The sequence below is a fragment of the Phodopus roborovskii genome, unplaced genomic scaffold, assembly GCF_943737965.1.
Source record: "Phodopus roborovskii unplaced genomic scaffold, PHOROB, whole genome shotgun sequence".
In the NCBI taxonomy this organism is placed as follows: domain Eukaryota; kingdom Metazoa; phylum Chordata; class Mammalia; order Rodentia; family Cricetidae; genus Phodopus; species Phodopus roborovskii.
In genome coordinates this window covers 4,476,551-4,500,854 of record NW_026126611.1, presented here as the reverse complement: position 1 = coordinate 4,500,854, position 24,304 = coordinate 4,476,551, and the positions used below count along the sequence as shown (strand labels likewise).

Sequence of the window (24,304 nt, the reverse complement as noted above, 5' to 3'; positions counted from 1 at the left end):
CAAGCCAGGTTATTATTTGCAACAGGCAAAACAATGTTGATCTACTATAGAAGATCAATAACTGTCTAATATTCACATCAAACTCACATCAGAAAGCAAAACATACATGAAATGCATGTTTGCTACTGTTTTGCCTGATCATCTGTTGTTATGTAAAGTTATATTTCCTGTCAAAATATAGTAAAGCTTCCCTTTCTCTACAGGATGCAAATAAGCAACCTGGTCCATTAAATTACCCAGCTGTGAGTCACTATTTCAGTCCAGGAGAGTAGCCACATGTTATATTACCACCTGGTAAAACTGTCTTGAAAAGTAAGCTATGCCCTTGACTGCTGTTATCAACTAGTCCATGGAGGGTGGAAGGCAAAGATTATCCTTACATGCAACATTAGTGCACGACTGCATGACATTTAAGTGACAAGCAAAATAATAATAATAATAATGATGATAACAATGTCAATTGAATAAATTCTGTCTTTCCACATCAACCATTCTTTCAAATGATACTCGCTGCCTACAGTGGTAGATAAATAACACTTTCTCAAACTGTCTACATTCCAGCCCCTGAAACCTGTGACAAAAGGAAACTATAATGAGTTTAAATGAAGGGTCTGGAGAAGAAGGTATCCGGATGGCCCCCAAATGTAACCACAAGCACTCCTAAGGAAACTAAGCTGGGTTGCAGACACCTGCAGTCTGGACACTCTCCAGAAGAACTGAGGCGAACAGGTCTCATGACTAAAACCAGCCTAGGCAACACAGAAAAGAGAACTATGTCTCAAAACATACATGGAGCAAGAAAGAAGTAAGGGGTGGGAGGAGAGAAGAGAGATGAGAAGGGGAAGCGCTTACATCAATTAACAGTGAAAGCGTAATTATTTCAATACGCATCGGTGTGGTGTGCGCTCACCTGCGGGGACATCGCCAAGTGAGCTGCTTTACCTCGCTGAACCTGGAGCTGAGCCAGCAAGCAGCAAGCACAGCCCTGCACCACAGCCCAACACAGGGCACAGGGCTGCTCACGCACACTCAGGGTCTTGCCTGATTGTTTACAAGGGAGCTAGGACCCAAAGCTGATTACCAGTATTCACAGCAAGCACACACAGCCCACCTCTCCAGCCCCATCCGTCTTATTCTTAGGGGTGCTGCATAGCATGTTCCAAAATATCACATGTTGAATACCATACTAGAGTTCCAAAAATTCTTACAGCTCCAAAACATTAATTTGGGTATTCCAAATACTTCCAATATTTCCTTTATAAAAATTAATTATTGTTACGTACTTTTCAGTTGTGGCAACTACGCTCTTGCGTTAGAACCTTTTAAATAAATCTCTTTCATAATTAAGAATTCACACAGTTATCAATCTTGAGTCACTAATGTTATAACCCTATCATACTAAAAAAAAAAAAAAAAAAAAAAAGTCATTACCTCCTCCAACGTCTACCTCCAAAGATGTGTTGACTAATTTGACTTCCATAGTGTGTACTATATTGGTAATAAAACGTTTAAACTGACTGAGAAGCTACAATTATTCCTAATAAATGTATACACAAATAGTTATGACAATCAATCTGTTAGGGAAGGTCCCTGAAAGTTAGAAAGTCCCGGAAAAATTATTTCAGAATTGTTCCCACCACATCTAAACAAGACAGAGTTCATGATGTAGCCTTGTGATGGCTAGTTTGTGTTAGCTTGACATCTGAGAGGAGGAAACCTTAATTAAGAAAGTGCCTCAATAAGATCAGGCTATAGGCAAGCCTGTAGAGCATTTCCCTAGTTAGTGATCAATAAGGAAGGGCCCAGCCCATCGCAGGTGATGCCATTCTGGGCTGGTGATTCTGGATTCTATACGCAGGCATGCTTGGCAATCCTTGGAGAGCAAGACAGTAAGCAGCACCCCCCCCCCCATGGCCTCTGCATAATCACCTGCCCTCAGGTTCTTGTCCTGATGTCCTTCAAGGATAAACAGACAGTGCTGTGAAAGTGTGAGCCAAATAAACCCTTTCCTCTCCAAGTTGCTTTGGTCTTGGTGTTTCATGACAGCAACAGTAAGCTTCACTAAGACAATGCCCACAAACCACAGGCATACAAAGACAAGCATATGGATCTGTTGTAAAACTTTGCCAGCCCATAACTCACAATTAGGTTGTTTGGTGAATTCTCTGAAATCAAAATTCTCTGAAAGTATGATACAAAGTCTTCATGTAGGAAGAAGATATGGCAGATGCCATCCACACCACACACACACACACACACACACACACACACACACACACGACTAATGAAGAAAATTATGGTGAGGAGGCCACACAATGAAAGAAGAAATTCTTTTGTCTACCCACTGGGCAGCTCATCAAATACTAAATAAACAAGAGTGGCTATGGTCTGATATTAAACTTTCATCCTATTACTGTGCTTGTATCATATATAAAGATTATATCTAAACTGAGTACACAGTGAAACAGTTCCCGTGTGATAGGATAAATATATAAACACCATACTCTGCTTCAATAACCGACAGGGTAAAATCTGTACCACATGCACTTGTCTTATCAATTCAAGTAACTCAAAGCTCATTGGGATAAATGGTTTACTATTTCTGTATTCCCTACAGAACGAACACACACACACACACATACACACCGAATATTCCTGTGCAGCACCACCTAACACAGTCCTTATAGAGGATTGATGCTAGAATGATCATTGTCAATTGAAATATCTATTAATTCAAGAAAGAAAGGCATGCTGTTTAGTGAGAGGGAGTCAGAAGGTTGGATCAGCCTGATAGAACCCTATGTGATCAGGAAATACAGTCCCAGGGGAAACAGTACTATTAACTGCATCCCTTTAACCACAATTCTCCCCTATAAGATGAAGTAAATAAGCCACGATGGGGGCTGAAATATAAATCAGCTAGCTGTCACATAAGTCTCAGTCTTTAATAGTATAAGTGTAAGAAGGAAACAATTCAGATTACTACAAAGAAACATTTAAAATGAGCTCATTAAATGCAAATTAAAACAGAAACATTGAATAAGCACTGAGCTACCATTAAAGGCTGAAGAAACAGCAGGTAAGAAACAATTCCCATTGATCAAAGAACTGAAAGCTAACAGAAGAAGGTATTTTGCATTGAACCTGGTTCATGAATATTAAGCATTTTGAAATAAGAAGAACTTCCTTTCTTTCTTTCTTTTTCCTTTTTTTCGGGGGGGGGGTGGAGGTTCAAAGAAGCTTTAGAGGTAGGGATTGATTTGCATATCTTAGTACCATGTACTTCCATGGTATCATTTTCAAGCCATGGAGCTTTGGATTAAAAAAAGAAAAAAGAAAAAGAAAAAAAAAAAAAACGCAGACTTCAGAAAAACCTTTAGAAATAGAACGAACATTTGTAAAGGACATAAGGTTTTTGTATTTTTTTTTTATTTTTTTTCAGAGGCTTTGGACCCAAAAGAGGACTGAATAAAATTATATAAACTCTTCCATACAAAAATTTTATAGAACCCATTTTGCGACACAGAAGAGCAAGGCACCTCATAACAAACGGTATTTAGATGTAGAGTTGCTTTCATCTAATGTTATTAAAGTGACAGGGCCAATAGCAATGCACAGTAGTATACCCAACTACAGTGTGGGATTCTACGACTTAAAATCCCTGCATGCAAGCTTTCAAACAAAGCCAGGTGTTCACCAGTATTTACAAGGACAAAGCATCGTTTCCTGTCCGGTCCATTCTTGTATCATAGGCACCTTCTAACAGTACCAGACACATACACATGCTTGGTGGGAGATGTCATTCTGTACATATGTTTCTCCTATTGGTTGATGAGTAAAGCACTGTTGGCCAATAGGAAAGCAAGCTAGGCGGGACTAGGAGACAGGGAGGAGAGAGGAAGTAGTAGGGAGGAGATTCAAGATGGAGGACCAACGGGGTAGAACTCCGGGCCCTCTCTCTGGTAAGGTAAGACCACGTGGAAATACTTAGACTGATAGAAATGGTTAATATTTAAGACAGAGGTAGTCAGTAAGTAATGCTAGTAATAGGCCAACAACATGAATATCTAATATAGCGCGTGGCTGGCGTGGCTCTGCGACCTGGCCGGAGGGAAAACCTGCTCATTACAAAATGGTCGGTAACGTGGCTACTAAGAACTTCCACTTAAAACTTAACAAAAGCTTAAGAAAGGGTTTTAGGAACAAAAGAACAGAGACAAGCAAGGCTTCTTGGTAGCAGCATTTTTCTCAGTTGGACTCTGTTTTGCTAGTGACAAGCAGAGACTTTCGCGGCTCCTTTAAGGGAAGTTTCCTGAGTCAGCGGCAAAAAAACCCACAAGGCTTTTAAGAAGCGCTGCTAACAATTCAATGGTGTGTATGAGAAGCTGGTTTTTAAAAAAAAGTTAGAGAGTAGCTGAACATGGTGGCTCACGCCTTTAATTCCAGCACTCGGGAGGCAGAGGCAAGCAGATCTCTGTAATTTCAAAGTAAACCTGGTATACGGGGTGAATTCCAGGGCATCCAGAGTTACACAGAGAAACCCCCTGTCTCCAAAAAATGAAAAAATAAAAGTAGAAGAAATAAAGTAATAAAAAAATGCCACATGAAGATGGAAAGCACACAAAGAGTCTGGAAACTGTATGCTATGATATTGTCTTTAAATTGCTCAATTACTAAGGAAGAAATAATTGCTACAATACACTTGATTATCAATACTGCTAAATTATTCCAATTTATATATTTTAAAAATGCTTTGACTTCCAAATTAAAGTCTAAGGACAAGTTATTGGGGAAAAGGATTTCTATTTTTGTTTCCCCAGAAAATAAAAAGCTGTGGATTCCTTCCATACTAACATGGTTTGATCAAGCCAGACCCCCTGAAACAGAGTTCCTGGGGATCCTACATTCAAAACAGCTGGACAAAGCAGTCTTACAGACTATAGCCAGGATTTCTGCATCTTCTTAGGAACCCCATGACAGCGCCCCCTACCAGCAGGAAGCAGTTTGGAAAGAGCGACGCCCAAATTCCCAAATATTGTTTGTTTTCACTTAAAGGGATTAGTTATAAACGGTTAATGACCACAACCAATCTCTTTAAATGTATAGATATACTTTGTTTTAAAATATATTTTCATTTATTGATATTTTAAGGTCAATTTTGTTGGTATTGTGTTTATATAGCTCATTTAGAAATATAATGTATAATTTAGCACAGATTATAGATAGTTACCTATGATAGTCAAAACTTAAGAGTTAAGTTAGTTAGATTTTCAAGATGTATTTAAGATGTATTTGAGAAGGATAGGCATTCTTCAAACCTTTCAAAGACCTATAGAATATGGCATTTACAATGGTTTAGGGGTTTTCTTGACAGTGATACATAACTGCTTCTGGTAACACCACCTGCGCCAGAAAGGAAGATGGACATCGAAGAAACGCGTTATGAAGTTTACTTCCAATATGGCAAGACTAGCCATTAAGGCAAGATACTGCTCTTGTCTGGACTGTTTGACTTTATGCTGTATAAACTGGACATGCAGGACCCACAGAAAAGTGACTGCTGATTCAAGATGGACATTGCTACAGAGTTCCTGCTTCATGAAGAGTCTGCCAGACAGTCTGTAGGACACAGAGAAAAGTGACTGACAAACTGCCAATACAAGAAGACAGTTTAAAATCTCCTGCTTTGCTGAAGAGTCTGCCAGACACAGTATGGCCTTTAGGCTGAAGATGGAAGATTACAGAAGAAGTTCAGGTGTCTGACCAGGCAGTGAGTTGTCTCTGTCATTTCTAGAGTTTATATATTATCCTTCTGTGGTCTTTGATGGAATTGAAGACAGATAGTTATGGTTATAGTTTTCCTTAGTTAAGATTAAAGATAAGGTACATATAGGACTCTAGACTCACAAAGATAGGATAGATGATGGAATATTTTCTTTACATCTTGCTAAATGTTAATGGACTAAATGTTGTTAACTCTGGTTCTTATTTGATAACTGTTTTGTTATATAGTTTGCTATGTTAAGATTAAAACCATTCTTTTTATTTTAGACAGAAAAGTGGAGATGATGGGAAATGTCATTCTGTACATATGTTTCTCCTATTGGTTGATGAGTAAAGCACTGTTGGCCAATAGGAAAGCAAGATAGGTGGGACTAGGAGACAAGGAGGAAAGAGGAAGTAGTAGGGAGGAGATTCAAGATGGAGGACCAACGGGGTAGAACTCCACTCTCTGTTAAGATAAGACCACGTGGCGATAATTATATTGATAGAATTGGGTTAATATTTAAGGCAGAGCTAACCAATAAGTAATGCTAGTAACAAGCCAACAACATAATATCTAATAAAATGCCTCTGTGTGTTATTTGGGGCTGGCAAGGCTCTGGGTCCAGGCCAGATGGAACACATGCTCTTAACACATGCTCAATGCTAGAATCTGCTTCTGTAAAACCAAATCATTATAAAATGAATTACTCTTAATAAAACTCACTTTCAAAGTAAAATGCCTACCCTTTACCTATGAACAAGACAATTTAAAAAATGCTTGCTGGCAAGTGATAATAAAATATATTCTACGCTGTCAGAGAGGATAGGGCCCCCAAAGACAGCTGTGCAGCATGCCTACTATATGGCCTTATGACTACTGAACACTCATTTAGAAGGAAGGATACTTTCATAACCAATGTATCTTATAAATTCGACTTTAGGCAGGAATGAGTGTGATCTTTATATGCAGACAGTTAAATTCTCGAAGAGATTTTAACAAGATGTAGAAAATAATATTTTAATCAATTAAAAAGCACAACACTTTTTTTAATGGAACCCACGGTCTTTTGAACCCTAGGATATATCACTGTGTTACATTTCTAGTTCAAAACCCCACTGGGTTTTAATTTAAGAACTTCCTATTCTAATTGTGTGAGTGCCCATGTACTTTAATAATCGCTGATACCATTGAGTGCCTAAATGTATAGGGCATTCAGAACAATTAAACACAAAGAAGAAAGATAGAAGTAATTTAAAGAGGTGCTCACAATAACATTTTTCTCAGTTAAATGTTCTGAAGCATTTCATTATTGTGAATCCCTTCTCCATGCCTGGAAAAGGCAGAATTTTTCATTGACTTCAATTATGGTTTAAGTCTGTCTGAGTCAAGGCATTTAACATGTCAATCATAAACCAAGTGGGAAATGTAAGTCCTTTCAATGCCATCTCCATGACAAGATGGGAACCATCTATTTTGAAACAATAAAAGGGACATTATTTTTATGGGTAATGAAGTATTTGTCCCTGTCCCTTGTATCTAGCCAGGAAACGAATGAAAGCAAGGACTTCCTTGCAAGGCCGGTCAGTGTGTTGCCTGCACTCGGAGGGCTCAGCAAGGCAGGAGAAAATAGATAGAAAAGGCATCAGCTCCGAGTCATGCTGGGCAGTGTAAGACTCTTGGGTTCCAGGAGGCATTTATGTGTCCTTTGACCTGCAACAGACCTCTCTGGATAAAGATTGTTTGCCTGTGTTTCCTGGCTCAAAGGTTAGTCACAGAAATGCAAAATGAGTGCTTGAGTCCTTTTGCTCTCAACACACTGGAAATTCAGAAGCTTAGTAAAATATGGCGGCCAATAGAACTAGGCAATAAAACTACTTAAACTAAATAATTTATTTATTTAACATTGTTTATGCAGTTTTATTAATGAGTAAGTTCCTTTTCTTGGGGTTAATCACTTGTGTTGAAATACACATTTATTCACCCTTTCACCCTACAACAACAGTAGTGTGTGTGTGAGAGAGAGAGAGAAAAAAAAAAAAAAAACAGTTCCAAAATTCACCTTTCATTCCCCTCATCTTTTGTCAGTAATGGATTTAGTTGTGATACCCAGATATCACTTTTTGGTTTGGTTTGGGGCTTTTTTTTTTTTTTTTTTTTTTTCAAACGAAACTTCTTTATTGACCAAAACTTCTTGCCCCCAAATTAGGCATCTTCATGGAGTCAAGGGTCCACTCCTCAGCATCTCTGACCTATGGATCTTGATCAGCATAAATGTCCCCTCATACCCTAACTTTCACCACCACCCCCCATCTCTCCATGGAGAGATCGTTGAGACATGGGACTTGCTTTGCAACTTGGCCTGCTAACCCTCCTAGCCTATGTCAAGCCTTTGATAGACCTTTTAGAAGTCACAAGCCATGAGCCCTTGTCTGAAGTCCTCTCCATACCCTTGCTTCCCCGGTTGAACCTGAATCTTAAGTCTGAGAGAGTGTGTGCCATGGCACAAATAATTAATGCATTTTAATTAGTACATAATGATATCACTCTACCCTTTCTTCTCCCATCTCTTCTCAAATACCAACTCCTGAAAGCCTCCTTTCCTTTGATGATTATTGCTTTTGTGATATCACACTTCTTATAAAGAAGAGTTTCAGATATGTTACCAAAACTATCTAAATGTGCTCCAACCTAAAAGTCATTACTATGATAATAATTTATTAGATTCTATTTCTAGTTCTTAATTTTGCATTGCTTTATGGGACATTTGCGTCTCAAAATCATCCTTAAATTAAGTTGGAACAAACTACATGTGTGCATTTGTCTCCAAAATATGAAATATCTCTTTCTTGTAAAATATCCCGTGATTTTTTTTTGTTTTTTCTGATGTCACCCAATGGTTCACTGACTCAGTTCAGGTCTGTGTTTACAATCAGCTCTTAAGTAAACGTCATTTAAAGGCTTAGTAAGATTCATAAAAAGAAAAAAAAAAAAAAAAACAATGTAGCTTCTCTTCGAACTTAAGTTTCTGATTCACTCACCAAAAATGCACACTACCCTACCAAGATGGGATAAACTGGACGTCTCTGGCTGAAGCTTCAAGACACCATGTGCAGGAGTCTACAGGAAGGAACCCTTCCCACAGGAACATGGCTGTGCATGTCTCCCTACTGGTTCTGGACAACCCCAGAGTGACTGCGAGTTTGACATCTTCGAGGAGGACCTTGGTAGCCTTTTCTGCTCTGCAGCGCTTACAAACAAACAACCCTAGCGGCCGCTTCCAAAGCCGCACTCGCGCAGCTGACTGTGGAAGGAGTCCCTGCGTCTTCGCTCTAACCTGCTGTCCCTGCGTCTGTCTTTCCGCCCAGACCCCAGAGGGGACATTAAAAACGGCCGAACTGCAAGGAGCAATCTCTTTTGTCCACCAGCCAAGCGGGCTTCCCGGGGGCTTCCCAAGGCCCTGCAGTGTCTGACCCCGCCCCGCCCTGAAGGGCAGGGGACAAGGGGGACAGAGCTGCGCTGGTTGTCACCCGGAGGGGGAGTGGTGGTGGCGGGCGGAGCGCCAGGCTGCTGGCCGGGTGGGAGGGGTGGTGCAGCCTGGTGTCAGCGGGTGCCCTTTGCAGACAGCACCGGGCTAACCTGGGCTCGGGCGGGGCTAACCTGGGCTGGGGCGGGGACTGGACGCTCACACCCGTGAGCTTGCACCGGGCTAACCTGGGCTGGGGCGGGGACTGGATGCTCACATCCGTGAGCTTGCACCGGGCTAACCTGGGCTCGCGAGGGGCTAACCTGGGCTGGGGCGGGGACTGGACGCTCACACCCGTGTGCTTGCACCGGGGTAACCTGGGCTCGCGAGGGGCTAACCTGGGCTTGCACCGGGCTAACCTGGGCTGGGGCGGGGACTGAATGGTCACACCCGTGAGCTTGCACCGGGCTAACCTGGGCTGGGGCGGGGACTGGACGCTCACACCCGTGAGCTTGCACCGGGCTAACCTGGGCTGGGGCGGGGACTGGACGCTCACACCCGTGAGCTTGCACCGGGCTAACCTGGGCTGGGGCGGGGACTGGACGCTCACACCCGTGTGCTTGCACCGGGCTAACCTGGGCTCGCGCGGGGCGGGCGGGCGGGGACTGGACGCTCACACCCGTGTGCTTGCACCGGGCTAACTTGGGCTTGCACCGGGCTAACCTGGGCTCGCGCGGGGCGGGCGGGCGGGGACTGGACGCTCACACCCGTGTGCTGACAGGTGGCTGGGGCGGGCGGGCGGGGACTGGACGCTCACGCCCGTGTGCTGACAGGTGGCTGGGGCGGGCGAGCCCCGAGGAGCCCGCCGGGAGCCGCGGGCGGTGACAACGTGGCGCCACGCGCGGGCGCGGGGCGGCGCGGGGAGGTCGTACCTGGCAGGCACGCACGTACCTATCATGGTCACCGGGCGGGCGGCGGCTGCGGGGCGAGCACGGCCTACGCGGGCCCCGGCACCCGCCCGAGCCTCCCGCCAGCGTCTCTCTCCCTCAGCTTTAGTCAGCCATGCAGGGCTCCCCGCCCCGCCCCGCCCCGCGCGCCCGGCCGGCAGGCTCACCGCGCGTGCGCGACCGCGCCCCCAGCGCGGTGCCTGCTGGGAGTCGTAGTTTTAACGCGTAAGACTCTTCCTCTCTTCCCTCCCCCTCCCCCGAGGCGGCTGCCTCCTCCAGCCGTTCGCCCTTTCCGGATTTAGACCCAGGAAACGTGCGTCACGAAGGGGCGGGACTGTCGGGCCGAAGTGTTGACGAGTCGCTTAGCAACCAGAAGGCTCACCTTTGGAAGCTTGTAGCGGCTCAAGCCTCGGGTCCCAGCCCTCTTCCCGCCCCTCCCCTCCCCTAAACTCCCTTCACCTCGGAGCTGCCAAACATCTGGATTGCCCTGGGCACCACGAGGGGTTGCATTTCTACCAGTAACTCGCCTTTTGACATTTTCCCCCGACCCCCTGCTCACTCACATCAGTAAAGCCCACTGGTCTGTCTACCACACTTTTTTGATAAGAACAGAAAAAAACGTGTCCTAGGAAGATGGTGGCAGAAAAAGAGACCCTGACCTTAAACAAATGCCCAGACAAGATGCCGAAGAGGACCAAACTGCTGCCACAACAGCCGCTCCCGGTGCACCAGCCTCATTCCCTGGTTTCCGAGGGCTTCACAGTCAAAGCCATGATGAAAAACTCAGTCGTAAGTGATCTTCCTCAATTGAACGCACTTGCGGGGGACACGAGGTTGTAGAGAGAGGATGGCGAGGCCCCAGGGTGGGTCCCGAGCCCAGGTCCTGGGTTCTGTTTGCCAGGACTGGAAAAGTCTCACAGTAGCCCACTGTGCCCACCAGTGTGCAGGGAGGTAGACCAGATGCTTAGAAAGCTTTGGGGACAGGTAATGTCCACAGCTAGTCTACAAGGGCTTACATGGGGAGGCATGTTTTCACCCTCACCTGCTACCCCAAATTACACTTGAGCTTTTCAACTCGAAGGAGGGAAAAAACAACAACTCTTACCCTTTTTGCAACTTAAACTGGTTCCACTCAGCAAAGGGCCTTCTAGGGTGAGAATTCTTAGAAGTCACGGGCTTGCAAAATTTTAACACGAGGCAGTATACAGCTGAGACACATAAGCTCATCAATAATCTAAAGTCATTTAGTTCACCTGGAACATTTTGGAATGTCTTAGAGCTCAACAACACCTGACTAAAGTGTATTAGTCTGTTACAGTGTTCAAAAGCTACTTTTATGCAAACTGGTTCCTAATAGGCCTTTTAAATACATTTTAAAATAATATAAGCTGTGTTTCAAGTGTCCCTACTAATACAAGTCCTATTTCGTTTTTATTACTTGGGTTATAAAAATAAAATATTCCTAACACCGATGGGGGAAAATATTTAAAGGCACACAAATGGTCGAGGTATATGCATAACACTGCTTTTAATCCTTCTTATTTGTTAAATAGCCTCTAATTTGGTATGCTAAACAGAGTCTGTCTCGTAAGTAGGCACTGTTCAGGAATGCGATTTAGTATTTTCAAATTTGTACAATTTACAACTTGAGAGGATCTTATTATTCAACGTATTACCTTAATAGTGTTCTCCATTGTCCCATAATTTTTTTTTTTTACTTATTTATTGCAAGCCTAATACTACCTTATTTCTAAATACATACTTAGAGGACACAAATAAAGCAGATTGCCTGTACACTTCCAGCTCAGATTCCTATGTGGTTAAACAAAATCATTTTTATTTTGTGTGTGTGTTGGTTGATTTACAGTAGTTCAAATTCTTTGAAACAGTCTAAAAAAATAACTGTCGAGTCACAGGAAACAGGAAAGGTTGTTTCTATATTTGATACTTTCATTTCACCTCTTTTGAGTACGGTGATGTAGATTTTTGTCACATTATAAAGTTAAAGTATATGCCTTGCTCTGAAGGTCTACTTCTATTCAGACATCTATTCAGCCAACTTCCATCTTTTAATTTCAGCCACATGTTCCAAAAGCCAACCCATCTTCTCAGGAGGCTGCTCTCCCCTCCTCCATTCCTTCTGCAACACTCTAGATTAGTTGGTAATGTCATTTCCATTTTCTTCCAAGGAAAACACACAGAATTTACCCTAAATATTTACAAAATGATGGCTGTAAATATTTATTATTTGTAAAAATAATTTCTTAAAAATACCAATAATAAGTGGTCTTAAGCAATATGTGAGGATTTTTTGTTTGTTTGTTTTGTGTGTGTGTGTGTGTGTGTGTGTGTTTTTTTTTTTTTTTTGGTTACTTGAACTTCTGCCCCAATAAAAATAAGCAATTTCAAATGTCTTCAATCAAACAATAATATCCAAATTCGTATTGATACAATGTTTCCAAAGGTTGAAAGAAGATAAAAGATTTGAATATTTGGAGTTTATTTTCCTTCTTAAGAGTAGGATGATGGAGCCCATGACCAAAAACTCCTTAGCCAGTATTATTTCCTTATGTAAGCTGAAAATGAACCCTTTCTGCACTTACCTTATCAAAAAGCAAGTTAGGTCAGGCATAGGGAAGCCTCATGCTCAGGAGGCAGAGGAAAGAGGATCAACCCTTGAGGGCAGCCTAGGCTACAGAGTAAGTTAAAATAAAGTCTGCAGCACATATGGAGACCCTGTGTCAAACACATACACACTGCAAGTTAGGATATATATATATATATATCTCCAAGGCTGTGATGATGTTATTTGTAGGCTCTGATTCCAGGCCCATCGGAAAATAGGCTAAGAATAAGCTATCAAATTCCAAAAGGATACAATCTTCTATTATTGTAGTAGAAGGAACATGGGATTATAGAAGTCATAGCCTGCCAGAGCTAAAGATAGTAAAAACACAATGATTAAGTCACAGTAGCTCGGATTACAGATGCCCATCCCATCCAGTGGATGATGAAATCAGGGAGCAATTAGCTGATGGGAGCCTCATCACCCACACGCCTCCCAGGTACATCAAACTGCTCTCCACATGCAGATTAAACTTTCCAGATAAAGTTCTTCTGATGACTCGATGTTAAAGGTTTGGGGCCTACCCGGTTCCAAAACAATAATTAAAAAAAAAAAAATACTTCCTCAGATCCAGCAGTCATTTCCTTTAAAAAAAATTATCCTTGGACACTTTCATACATGTATGCAATGTATCTTGATCATAATCACCCTAGATCCTCCCTCCCCTTTCTCCCTGAATCCCTAATGCTTGCCCCTCCCATTCATGTCTTCCTCTTTTGTTTTTCATAACCCCCTGAGTCCAGTTAGTGCTGCCCGCAGGTCTGTGTGTGGCTGGTACCCAAGCATTGCCAATTTACCAGCTGCCGCATACCTGAAAGAAAGATGTCCCCTCCCAGCTTCCATCGGCCAGGCCATCAGTTGTCTTCAGCTAGCAGTGGAGGGGGGTGCTTAAGAGCCCCTTTCCCATCCATATTGGAATGTTAAGTGGCCTGATCTTGATTAGGTCACACAGGGTGAAGTAAGTGCAGTGGCCATGTCATGTTCAGAAGACACTTCTCCACATCCTCCGGCTCATACATCCTTCCTGAGCCCTTTCCTCAATGTCCCCTGAGCTCTGCTGGGAGTCTGAAGGGATTGCTATGAATGTTCCATTCTCAGCACCAATTATGGCTCTCTGCATTGTCTAGCACAGCAGTCTTCTATAATCCTATTCTGTATTTTTAAAATGTATAACCCCCTCCTACTCTCATTTTAGCTAACTGAAACCCAAGAAACTGATTCCTTACGTTTTTGACTAATGCTGTCCTTTACTGAATGTCCATCTCTCTTTATAACCTGCGTATGTAACATCATTCTGTCGCCAGATAACAAGCATCTACTAATCAGTGGATGTGTGCTTTTCCAGTATTCCTACGTGCCAGGGATGGAACAGTCAGTAAAAGAAGACACACTGAGAAGTAGCTTACACTTTTATGTCTAGCACTCTGCCTGCTGCTTGAAGACTCCTAATTGTGCCCGTCACCAAAGAAATAAGTGATCTCTCCCCCACTGATCTCTTCATTGCATTATACTTACTCCTGCTCCTGTTTTAACCCCTTGTACAAACTTCACATGAATACAGAATCTACTTCTAATTCATCGTCAAATTTTACCCAGAAGCAAATAAGTATTTGATGAAGGAAAGTGACTCTAAGCTTTCTTCCCTTCTCATCATTAAAATGGACTTTTTTGTCTCTACTTACAAATATTTTTAAGATTCACACAATTTAGGAGCTCAAAGGGTCACTTTAAAACAAAAAAGCACGGCGGTGGTTCACACCTTTAATGCCAGCACTCAGGAGGTAAAGGCAGGTAGACCTCTGTGAGTCTGAGGCCAGCCTGGTTTACAGAGTGAGTTCTAGGACAGCTGAGGCCACACAGAGAAGCCTTGTTTCAAAAGAAACCAAAACCAAACAAAAAAGCAGCTGAACTACGGTGGGCCTTACCTCACATCCTCAGGCCTTGGCTGCACTAAGAATGAAAGTAAAATTTCTTGCCTCCTGTGAGGCCCTTTCAGAGCTAGCCATTGTTGCTTTTCATACATCTATTCACATATGTGCACACGTGCATGTGTATTTACACACACGGCAACACCATCCTCGTGTCCTGCTTTACTTCCCAGCGCCACCATCATGGTTTTCTTACTGGTCCTGATACACTGGTGGCATGCCTGCCTTGATGGCTGTGACCTTCTAGTCCCTTCCACCTGCAATGTACAGGCCACCTTCTTCTGCTGCTGCCTTTATACTTTTTGCTCAGTTTACTTCGTAGTTAGCTATTCTCTGACCAGTTAAAATCCCCTGCCTCTAACTGCTGTCTGCCTTCCCTCTCATGCCTGTGAGAGCCGTGTAGCTGAATTACGGCTTTTTCCATCAGAGGCTCCCCCTTAGAGGCTTGAGGGCTTTATTGTTTCTCCAGCCCCATACTATGGGCTAATTTGCTGCTTATCTACTTGATCATCTCCAAGTTAGAATTCTCAAAGACAATAACAATAAAATGACATGGGTTTTGAGACTATGAATACTAGATAGATGGCCTATGAGGAGTTTTATTACTTATTATAAATGTTGCATTGTACATTACAAAACATAAGAATGCTTTGGCCTAAGACAGATTTCACTTAAAATTGTGGAAAAGATTTCAGACTTTCTGTCTTGAGAATTCTTGTGATTTCATTGTTCAGTTTAAAGTTTTTTTTTTTTTTAATCTTAAATCATCTTAGTTTAGAAAGGTAGAAAACCTGTTTGCTTCCTAAAGGGCCAGAGGTATACTTCATCCTTGATATAAACTATATGTTATATATATATATATATATATATATATATATATACATATATATATATAAATATATATGTATATATATATAAAGTTTGCTTATTGAATTTAGGATTCCAATATACTTTAAATGATCTGTCAGTGCTGTGAGTATATAAATTCCGGTGTGCGCCTAATGACTTGTTGGCACATATCAATTTTTAATATGCCATATGTCATCTTACATCTGTTGGATTTTCTAACCAATTCTATATGAAAAACAGAGCAGACTATTTTTCCCTAAAGAACATAGTAGTGTCAGACAATGTAACAAGAAAAAAAATGTAGATTTCTATTTTATTATTATTTATTTTTGTCCCCATAGCTCAGTCTACTCCTGAGAATATTTTTTTAGATACCAACTGTGTAGAAAATACACTTGCCCTAAGTGAGTCACTGGCAAACATTAAGCCAATACACTGGCTCATCCAGCTCCAAGACCAGTCATATGTGTAACACAATGTGTAACACAAATTGGACTCACTGGGTTATAAATTCTTTTAAATACATATTTTAAAAATGAAATTTTAATGAACATGAAGCTCGAAGAAGATTGATGATGGGTGGTGGATATTCAGGGAGAAGTGTGGGGTATGTGTGAATATGACCAAAGTACATTGTGTGCATGTAGGAAATTCTCAAAGTATGAACAAAAATAGTTAATAATAATAGGTACCAGTATCACAAAATCCTTACCTGTTCCTTTCTAGTCACGCCCCAGGCACAGTCCAAAGCTGAATATATCCTCCCTGTTTGCAGCTACCAGGTTTTATACTTGCATAAACTATGTAATTTTTTTTGGATCCGCTACTCCCATCAAAAAATCAAAACTATGCTTCTGAGGGTCAGCACCACGGTCGAATACAATTGCAGTTATAAATTAATTGTTCTGGTTAATCTTAAGTGGCGGTTAAGCATAACCTGGAATCACCTGAAAAAAGTCTCAATCAGAAGAGCATGTCTGTGATGGATTACCTTGACTGATAGTTACTACGGGAAGATCCAGCCCAAATGTGGGGGCACCCTTGAGCAGAAGGATGCCCCTGGGCCAGGCCTTAAGCAGAAGAGTGAAGAGTGCTAGCTTCTGCACAGGTGGCAAGCAGGAGACAGGCAGTAAGGGGGACACCAGGGACACTGGGGGATGGGACACGGGGGGGGGCGTGACTGGCTGCTTGACTTCCTGCCCTGACTCCCCCACAATGACAGACTGCAAGCCAGAACTGTGATTTAAACAAGCCCCTCCTTTTTAAGTGAAGCCGGTGTGCAAATGTTTCGTATCTAGTCCTAAACAGTATTCTTGTGCACGAACACACTCCTGTTTGTTTAACCATCCCCTTCTGGCTGAGGATCTGTGGCTTCCAATTTAAGGTTGTTACAAGTAACTCTCAAAAAAAAAAAAAAAAAAAAAAAAAAAAAATGTTTTATCTTCTCATTTCCTTTCTGCTGTTCCTACCCCTCGTCTGTGTTGGCACTCAAATTCTCAGCCTTTCTGAAAGTTATTCTTTCATACATACCAGGGACAAGTTGGGAACAGCTAAAGCTGCGGTTTTCCAGTGGGAAGAAGGCATTTTCCTAACAAATATCCTTACGTTAATGTTCAGCACGTCACTTCTGTTACATCAAATACTTCTTCCACTGATTTTCATACATTTAGTTCTAACCATAACCTCATCAACTTAACGATATAAATATACACATTCAAAATAGTGTAATAGGTTATCTGTATCTATACTTTGGCTTCCATAGCCAAAGTATAACCATCTCATCATTTTTTTATTCTTTTTGTCATCCTTTCGAGTCATAGTCTCACTTCATAGACTTGACTGGCCTAGAACTTGCTGCATAGTCAAGACTGGTCTCAAACTCACAGAGATCCATCTTCCTCTGCCTTCCATTAAAGGCTTACTGTAGAGTGAAGCTGCACACTTTTCTCTGTCGGCTTTGTGAGGGGCACACCTCCCAGCTCCCGCCGAAGAAGTCACACACGGAAGCCAATTCTTAGTTATGACTGCCTGGCTTTACCTTGGATTGTTCCTTGTCAGATTTTCTCACTTTAAATTACCCCACCATCTACCTTTCTCTTCTGTAAATCTTACTTTCACTCTTACTCCTTGGATGGCTCGGTGGCTCTTGCTCCTCCCCTTCCTCCTTTCTCCCTGTATTTATCCTCTCTGTCTGTCAGCCCCGCCTATGCTGGCTCCTGCCTCACTATTGGCCGTCGGGCTCTTTATTTGGCCATCAGGTGTTTTAGACAAGCACGTTAACACAGCTTCACAGAGTTAAACAAATCCAGACACCTTAAGATAATAAAGTAATACTCTACCACAGCATACACCGCCACACCTCGTACTCTATATTCTTTTAAATAAAAATAAATAAGATCTTCCTTACTAAGGGACCCATGGGTTCATATGTATTCTATCCATTTATTACCACAGTGTGCTTGACGTCTAAGTTTTGTAGATATTATCAAGTGTGTATAAGGAATGTGTGTGTGTATGTATATATGGGCATCCATGAATTCATTAGCTGGCTAGCTAGATAATTGATACAATAGATAGCTTAATAGGTAACTGAAATTTAGAAATTATTCTTTAGCTTACCTAGTTTAGTCACCTAGTTTCTTGTTTGTTTGTCTTGTTATGTTTTTATTTTTTATGCATATGGAAGTTTTGCATGCCTAATATGCTCAGAGTCTCCCAAAGGGCCTGCGATCTCCTGGAACTAGAGCTACAGATGGTGTGAACCACCATGGAGGTGCTATGAGTCAAACATGGGTCCTCTGCAAAAACAGCCAGTGCTCTCAACCACTGAGACATCTCTTCAGCTCCCGAACTTTTTGTTTAAAGTATACGTGCTTTATCATAAAAGGAAAGTTAATAGTATGAAAGGAAACTCACACGAAAGTTCCCCCATTCACTCTTATTTTCTGCCATAGAGTAATAGCAACTGAATGAAAAGTGTATTAACCCAGCTGAACCCAGCAGGATGCACAGTGATGGGTGGTAAGAGAAGGCACCTGTTTCTCTTGGCGGCTTTTCCTGGTCCTGTCTGCACTCACTCTAGAAAGTACGGAAGTTAGGCAAACATCATTGTATGTCATCATAACACCATCCCCCATCACTTTCCAAAGGGTGCAACACTGTTTTCTCCAAGACTCCAATTCTAAAGGTCAGGAACTTAATGTATGAAACATTTTAGTTCATCTTACTGTAATTATTAAGTCCCCTGGCTAATAGTTGCATAGATTTTTTTTTAAGACTTCATTTTTTTTTCACCTTCAAGCTTTATTATGACACCCAACAACTATACAGCTAAATCCAAGCATACATCTTTAATTAAACAATATAATTTTACTGAAAAAATGAAAACTATGCACATTCTGTTTACTAAAGCACACTAAATTTATCACATTTTAATTTAATTAAGTCATGATAGTTAATCATTGAAAGAATATAAATTCTGATCACAGTTTACCCTCCCCCAGCATTTCCCAGATCCTCCCTACCTCTCCACCCTCACACTTTACTTTCTCTCCCTCCCTCCCTCCCTCTCCCCCCTCTCTCATATAAAGCCAAAGAAACCATAATTTTTTTAAAAGAAGATATACTAACATATACATAAAAAAGAAACCAAAACAAAAAAAGTGAAAACTATAATATATAAGCAAAAGCCCAGTAAGACCTAGAGATGCCCTAACAAACAAAACTATGAAACGAAAGGTCTACAAAAGCACCAGTCAGTTCCTTTTGTGCGGACCATACACTGCTGGACATGGAGTCTACTCTTCAGCTGGTTACTATACCATACTATAAGATGTCACTTGAGGATAGCTGCTTGATTAGTATGGCAACCCATGACCATTTCTACCTCTCAGCACCATGACCCGCATCTGGCTTGAGGTGCCTGCTGCCAGGCCCTGTGAGCTCATAGGTGTATCAGTCCCCCATCTAGAAGACACTCTTCCCTTGGAGTCATCTGTTTCCCCTACCCCTTCAGTCCTCTCGTACATAGTTTTCTGAGCACTGAGGAGAGGGGTTAGATGAAGACCCCTCATTTAGGAATGAGTACATCATCGGTTCCTATCTACTACAAAAAGGTGTTTCTCTGAGGATGAATGAATCCTGCAGCATCGATATGTGAGTGTAGCAGCACGCCTTTATAGGGATCGTTTCATTGCTACATCCCTTTAGCAGAATAGTAGTGTTTGGTTTTCTCCTAGGCCCATCCATGGTCTATCCGTTCTCAAGTCCTTAGCTGCCTGATCGTGTCGGGCATGCATTCCAATTCATGGAGTGAGGCTTAATTCTGGAAAGTCGGATACGGGTTGGTTTATTTTCCCGATGTTGGTGCCACACTTGCACCGCCATATCGTGCAGGCAGGTCTGTCTCGGAGATCGCCGGGTTGGCAGTTTCCTTTCCTCTCTGATAGTGTGCAGAATACCTTTCAGTACCGCAAACACTAGCCAGAAGGGGTGAAGGTTCAAGTTAGGCACCAGCTTCAATTCTCTGATTTCAATAAGGCACGCAAGTGTTGTCTTCTTCAGCGATGGAGCCTTATCATCATTCCCCGTCCTTGAGTGGCGCTCCCTCCTGCACAGTCCCTTACTCTGTACCTAATCTTGGTGATGATATATAGATTGTATCACATCTATCAAGTGCTTAAAAGTTGACATCTCCACTCGGGTTAATTTTCTATAGATCCATCCATTTACCTGTGAATTTCATGAGTTTGTGGTTCTGTTTATTTATTCAAGCAGGGTAATATCTTGTGTGAATGTACATTTTCATTATTCATTCACCCCTTGATGGACTAGGCTGTTTATAATTTCTGGATATTGTGAACAGTGCAGCAGTAAACATTGTTAGTAAGTGTCTCTATAGCAGAATATAACGCCCTTTGAGTAGCATATGCAAAGTCTCTTTGATGGTATAGCTAGATCTTATGGTGGATCTATTACCAGTTTCTTGAGGAACTGCTACACTAATTCCCATAGTAGCTGTGAAAGTTTGCACTCCCAACAGCAATAAATAAGTGTTCCCCTTTCCCTACACCCTCTGCACCATGAGCTGTTATTTGCTTCATTAGTCTTGGCCATTCTGACCGGTGTAAGATGAGCTCTCAAAGTAGTTTTTGATTTGCATTTACCTGCTGACTAAGAATGTTGAGCATTTCCTTGTTTCTCAACTGTTTGTGCTTTGCCTTTGAGGAACCTCTTTAGTTCTGTACTTCAATTGTAAATTGGGTCATTTCTTTTCTCGGTGCCCAGCTCTACCCATTTGCCCATGTTTCCATGGTTTATTCTTATGTTCATTTAGTTATTAATTACTCAAATGTGAATTTAAAGTGGGAGGTAAGGCTTTAATTTGATCTTTATGTATGGACAAGCACTGTTACTTTCGCATTAGTGAATTCTAACCCAGTAATCTCTAGTCTGCCCCTTAATGTATTGAGTTATCTTAGCATCATACTGTCTAGTTGTTGTATCTTATGTTTGGTAAGATACATTTTCTCATATCTTTCGTCTCTTACCATCTATAGAGATTTTCACGACACACTGTAAGATTTCATGTGGAAAGTGAAATTTGATTCAGATTACATAGAATGTGTAGGATAATGTGTGGGTGAATAGCCATCTTTTCTTAGTTTGTTAGGGTTTTAGTTTGTGATATATTAAATTTTTATCAAAAATGCATTCTACAGTTACCAATGATTAGCAGCTTTTTATTATTATTATTACTTGGTCTGATGATTTGAGCACGTGTTCAGTAATCGCCAGATGGCATTCCATTGCTAAATGACCCTGACGTTCTTGTGCGTGATTTAACATGATATGTTTATTGAACAAAACAACTACTGGTCATTGATTTTTTTTTTAATTGGCAAAGAAGCAAAGTATTTTCCAGGGATCCAAGTATTGCTACCCAAAATGAGATGTATTGCTATGGTTGTGCCACATCAGCTTAGTTTGAACTGCTGGAGTACAGGACTATCCTCCAAGCCACACTGCCGCCATCTTCACAGAAGGTCGTGATGACTGTGTCTAGACTGTTGACTTGCACTCATAGATGGAAGATGTTGGGAAGGTCACAGGCCCCTCACTGAATATTCACCACTCCTAGCCAATTGCCCGTGGCCTTGAAAACTCCAAAAGGGTCTCAGATAGGAAGGGAAGCACTAGGGAAGGGGCTCCATCTATATAGCGTGGAGGAGTCATCATCCACCTCTACACAGCATGGAGGGGTCATCTTCCAGGCTGGCTGCGGACCTTCGATAGTGGCTATTTTAAGATTATTAGTGTTCCCTTCCCCCATTTCTCTGTAAGTACTCCTAACAAACCCATTGATTCACCAGAATGAACTCGGGTGGAATTGTACCTGAGTTTGTCATCATCGGTATCCTAGGATACAGGGTAGAAATTGTTTGCTTCTACCCCAGGGAAGGAATTTAGCAACAGCTTGCCTTAACAGAATACCATGGCTTGGGTTGCTTAACTGAGACTTTTGTTTCTCACCTTTCTAGAAGTTGTTAGTCCAAGATGCTGTGAGTTTGGGTATTGGGAAATCTGTCCTTCACGCTTATTATCAGCTGGCTTCTCAGTGTGTGTCCTCATGCGACCTTCCTCTATGAATGTGTGTGGAGTCCTTCCCTTTCCTAACCATCCCAACCGTTTTTATCTTAGGAAACTACTGATGTCATCATGAGGGTCTGACCCCTGAGTCCTAGCAAAACCCTAATTACAGCCCCATGGTGTAATTTCCAAATGCAGTGATACTGGGAACCGTTAGACAACAGTCCATGCCAGGTCAGGTGGGGGCTGTTTGGATTCATGTCTTGGGCATGGTAGCAGGACAGGAGTTGTTAACTACCAGGACACAACAGTGTTAAAGACAGCATGAACTTTCCTTTAAGAAGGAAATTAGCTGTGTAGTATACTTACATTCTGCACAAAAATATTTTATTTTAATTTTTTAGGTTTGTAACAAGAACGTGATACATTGCTAGAAGCATAATGTAATCCTCACAGAAATCTTTATCATTTGACGGAGAAGCTTCTGTTGACAACACTTCCCTGTCTGTTTCTAAGAGGTTTCCTTTTTAGACTGTGTAAATGTGACTCTCAAGCATCTGTCTTATTTCACTTAGGATGACGTCCTTAGGTTTCCCATATTGTAAAGATGACACGATCCTCCCCCCCCCCATTGTACTTAGAGCCCACATTTTCTTTACCCGTTCTTCTGTGATGAACTTTGAGTTAATTCCTTGGTTACCATGGCTAATAGTGCAGTCCCCATACTGGCGTCTTACTGATTTCATTTGCACACACAGTCATGCAGTGCTGATCCAAGTGGACTCTTTGAGATTGTTTTCCTTTACATGTATTTTAAGGATTTCAATTGTAGAAGACAAAAATTATGATGTAGAGTATTTAAAATATAAAAAAGAATGTTTCAAAGACAATCAACTAGTTATTGCCCCTTATCTGCATGCTCTGTGACTATACATACGTATTTATGTCTCTATGATATTGAAGTCACGTATCATTAATATGCTCAACATTCTAATATCCACCAGTATATTATCATTGCTAGTTCATTAATTTTTTTCCTTAATTAAATTCAGTTTTGATTCCTCTTACTTTCCTAAACTGGTTCTGGAAATTCTTCTGATTTGGATAACAGCTTAATTCTAGAGGAGGAGGGAGTAGGTGCTAGGGATCCGACCCAACCTTATATACTACAACAAGCATTCTATGAGACCACAGACTTATAGTTTCAATTTCAGTATAATCTCTCCTCATTTGATTTCCATTGTTTCTATTAAATGTTGTGATTAGATTGCTTCATTTCAAAAATCTTGTTAGTGTGTTATTTTAATAGAAACTGCATTCTTGCTTTTTAAATGGTCATGGTTGTATTTTTGTTTTATAGTTGTATTTATGAAGAACTGTTGTGCTTTTGGTCAGGACTTTACACAGTTGTTTTATGAATTTTATTGGTACACATTAATCCAAAAAAGCAAGAAGATTCACTGTAGCACCACCACGCATGCATACAATGCCCTTTGACCACATTTGCCGCCTCTGTTTCTCTGTCCTTACCTCTTATCCCTCCTTCCCTTCCCAGCCACATCTTCATGCCCTTGGTTTTCTTTTACTTTCTAGATTTTGCAATTGTGAAAAATATGCCATACTTTTTGAAAATATCTACATGTAGCATGATAGCTTTATTTTACTCAACTAATGTAATTTTTCATTGTGGTTGATAAAACACTTTCTCCCTCCCTTCCTCCCTCCCCTAATCCCCCCCCCCCACACACACACTTTTTGTATCCCCATGGATGATTCCACACTGTGACCTTTGTGCTATGACAGACTCAGATTTACAGGATCTCTCCAGCACAGCGTCTTCAACTGTATGGGGGGACACCACGCAGTGTCATCTGACTGACTATGCATGAGGATCATGAAAACTTTGGTAACAGTTAAGAGTTTGTAAACAGAATGCAATTCAGACTCGAATGTGTCGTAGAACTGAGGTGTCTCTGGCGGTGCTGGCCAGTGTTGCACCCACAACATCACTGCAGCCTGGGCTCCCAGCACTCGACAAAGGTGTTCTTTGCACTGTGTTTATTGGCGTGACGCGCAAGGCCAACAGATTCTGCCTGAAACACTTGAGATCTGCACTCTTGCATACTATGAATTGCA

General features: G+C 41.6%; 2 protein-coding genes across 2 annotated transcripts in view; one reads left to right on the top strand and one right to left on the bottom strand.

Annotated features, from left to right (window-relative positions):
- The window catches only part of Prkn (parkin RBR E3 ubiquitin protein ligase), a 959,805-nt gene extending 949,545 nt beyond the window's left edge, over nucleotides 1-10,260 (bottom strand). The window contains exon 1 of the mRNA XM_051206078.1: nucleotides 10,182-10,260. Coding sequence (XP_051062035.1) covers nucleotides 10,182-10,188 — 7 coding nt within the window. The 5' untranslated portion in view covers nucleotides 10,189-10,260. The remainder of the gene's footprint in view (nucleotides 1-10,181) is intronic.
- Nucleotides 10,261-10,441: 181 nt separating this feature from the next.
- Pacrg (parkin coregulated) overlaps nucleotides 10,442-24,304 on the top strand; it is a 365,017-nt gene continuing 351,154 nt past the window's right edge. The window contains exon 1 of the mRNA XM_051206043.1: nucleotides 10,442-10,966. Coding sequence (XP_051062000.1) covers nucleotides 10,811-10,966 — 156 coding nt within the window. The 5' untranslated portion in view covers nucleotides 10,442-10,810. The remainder of the gene's footprint in view (nucleotides 10,967-24,304) is intronic.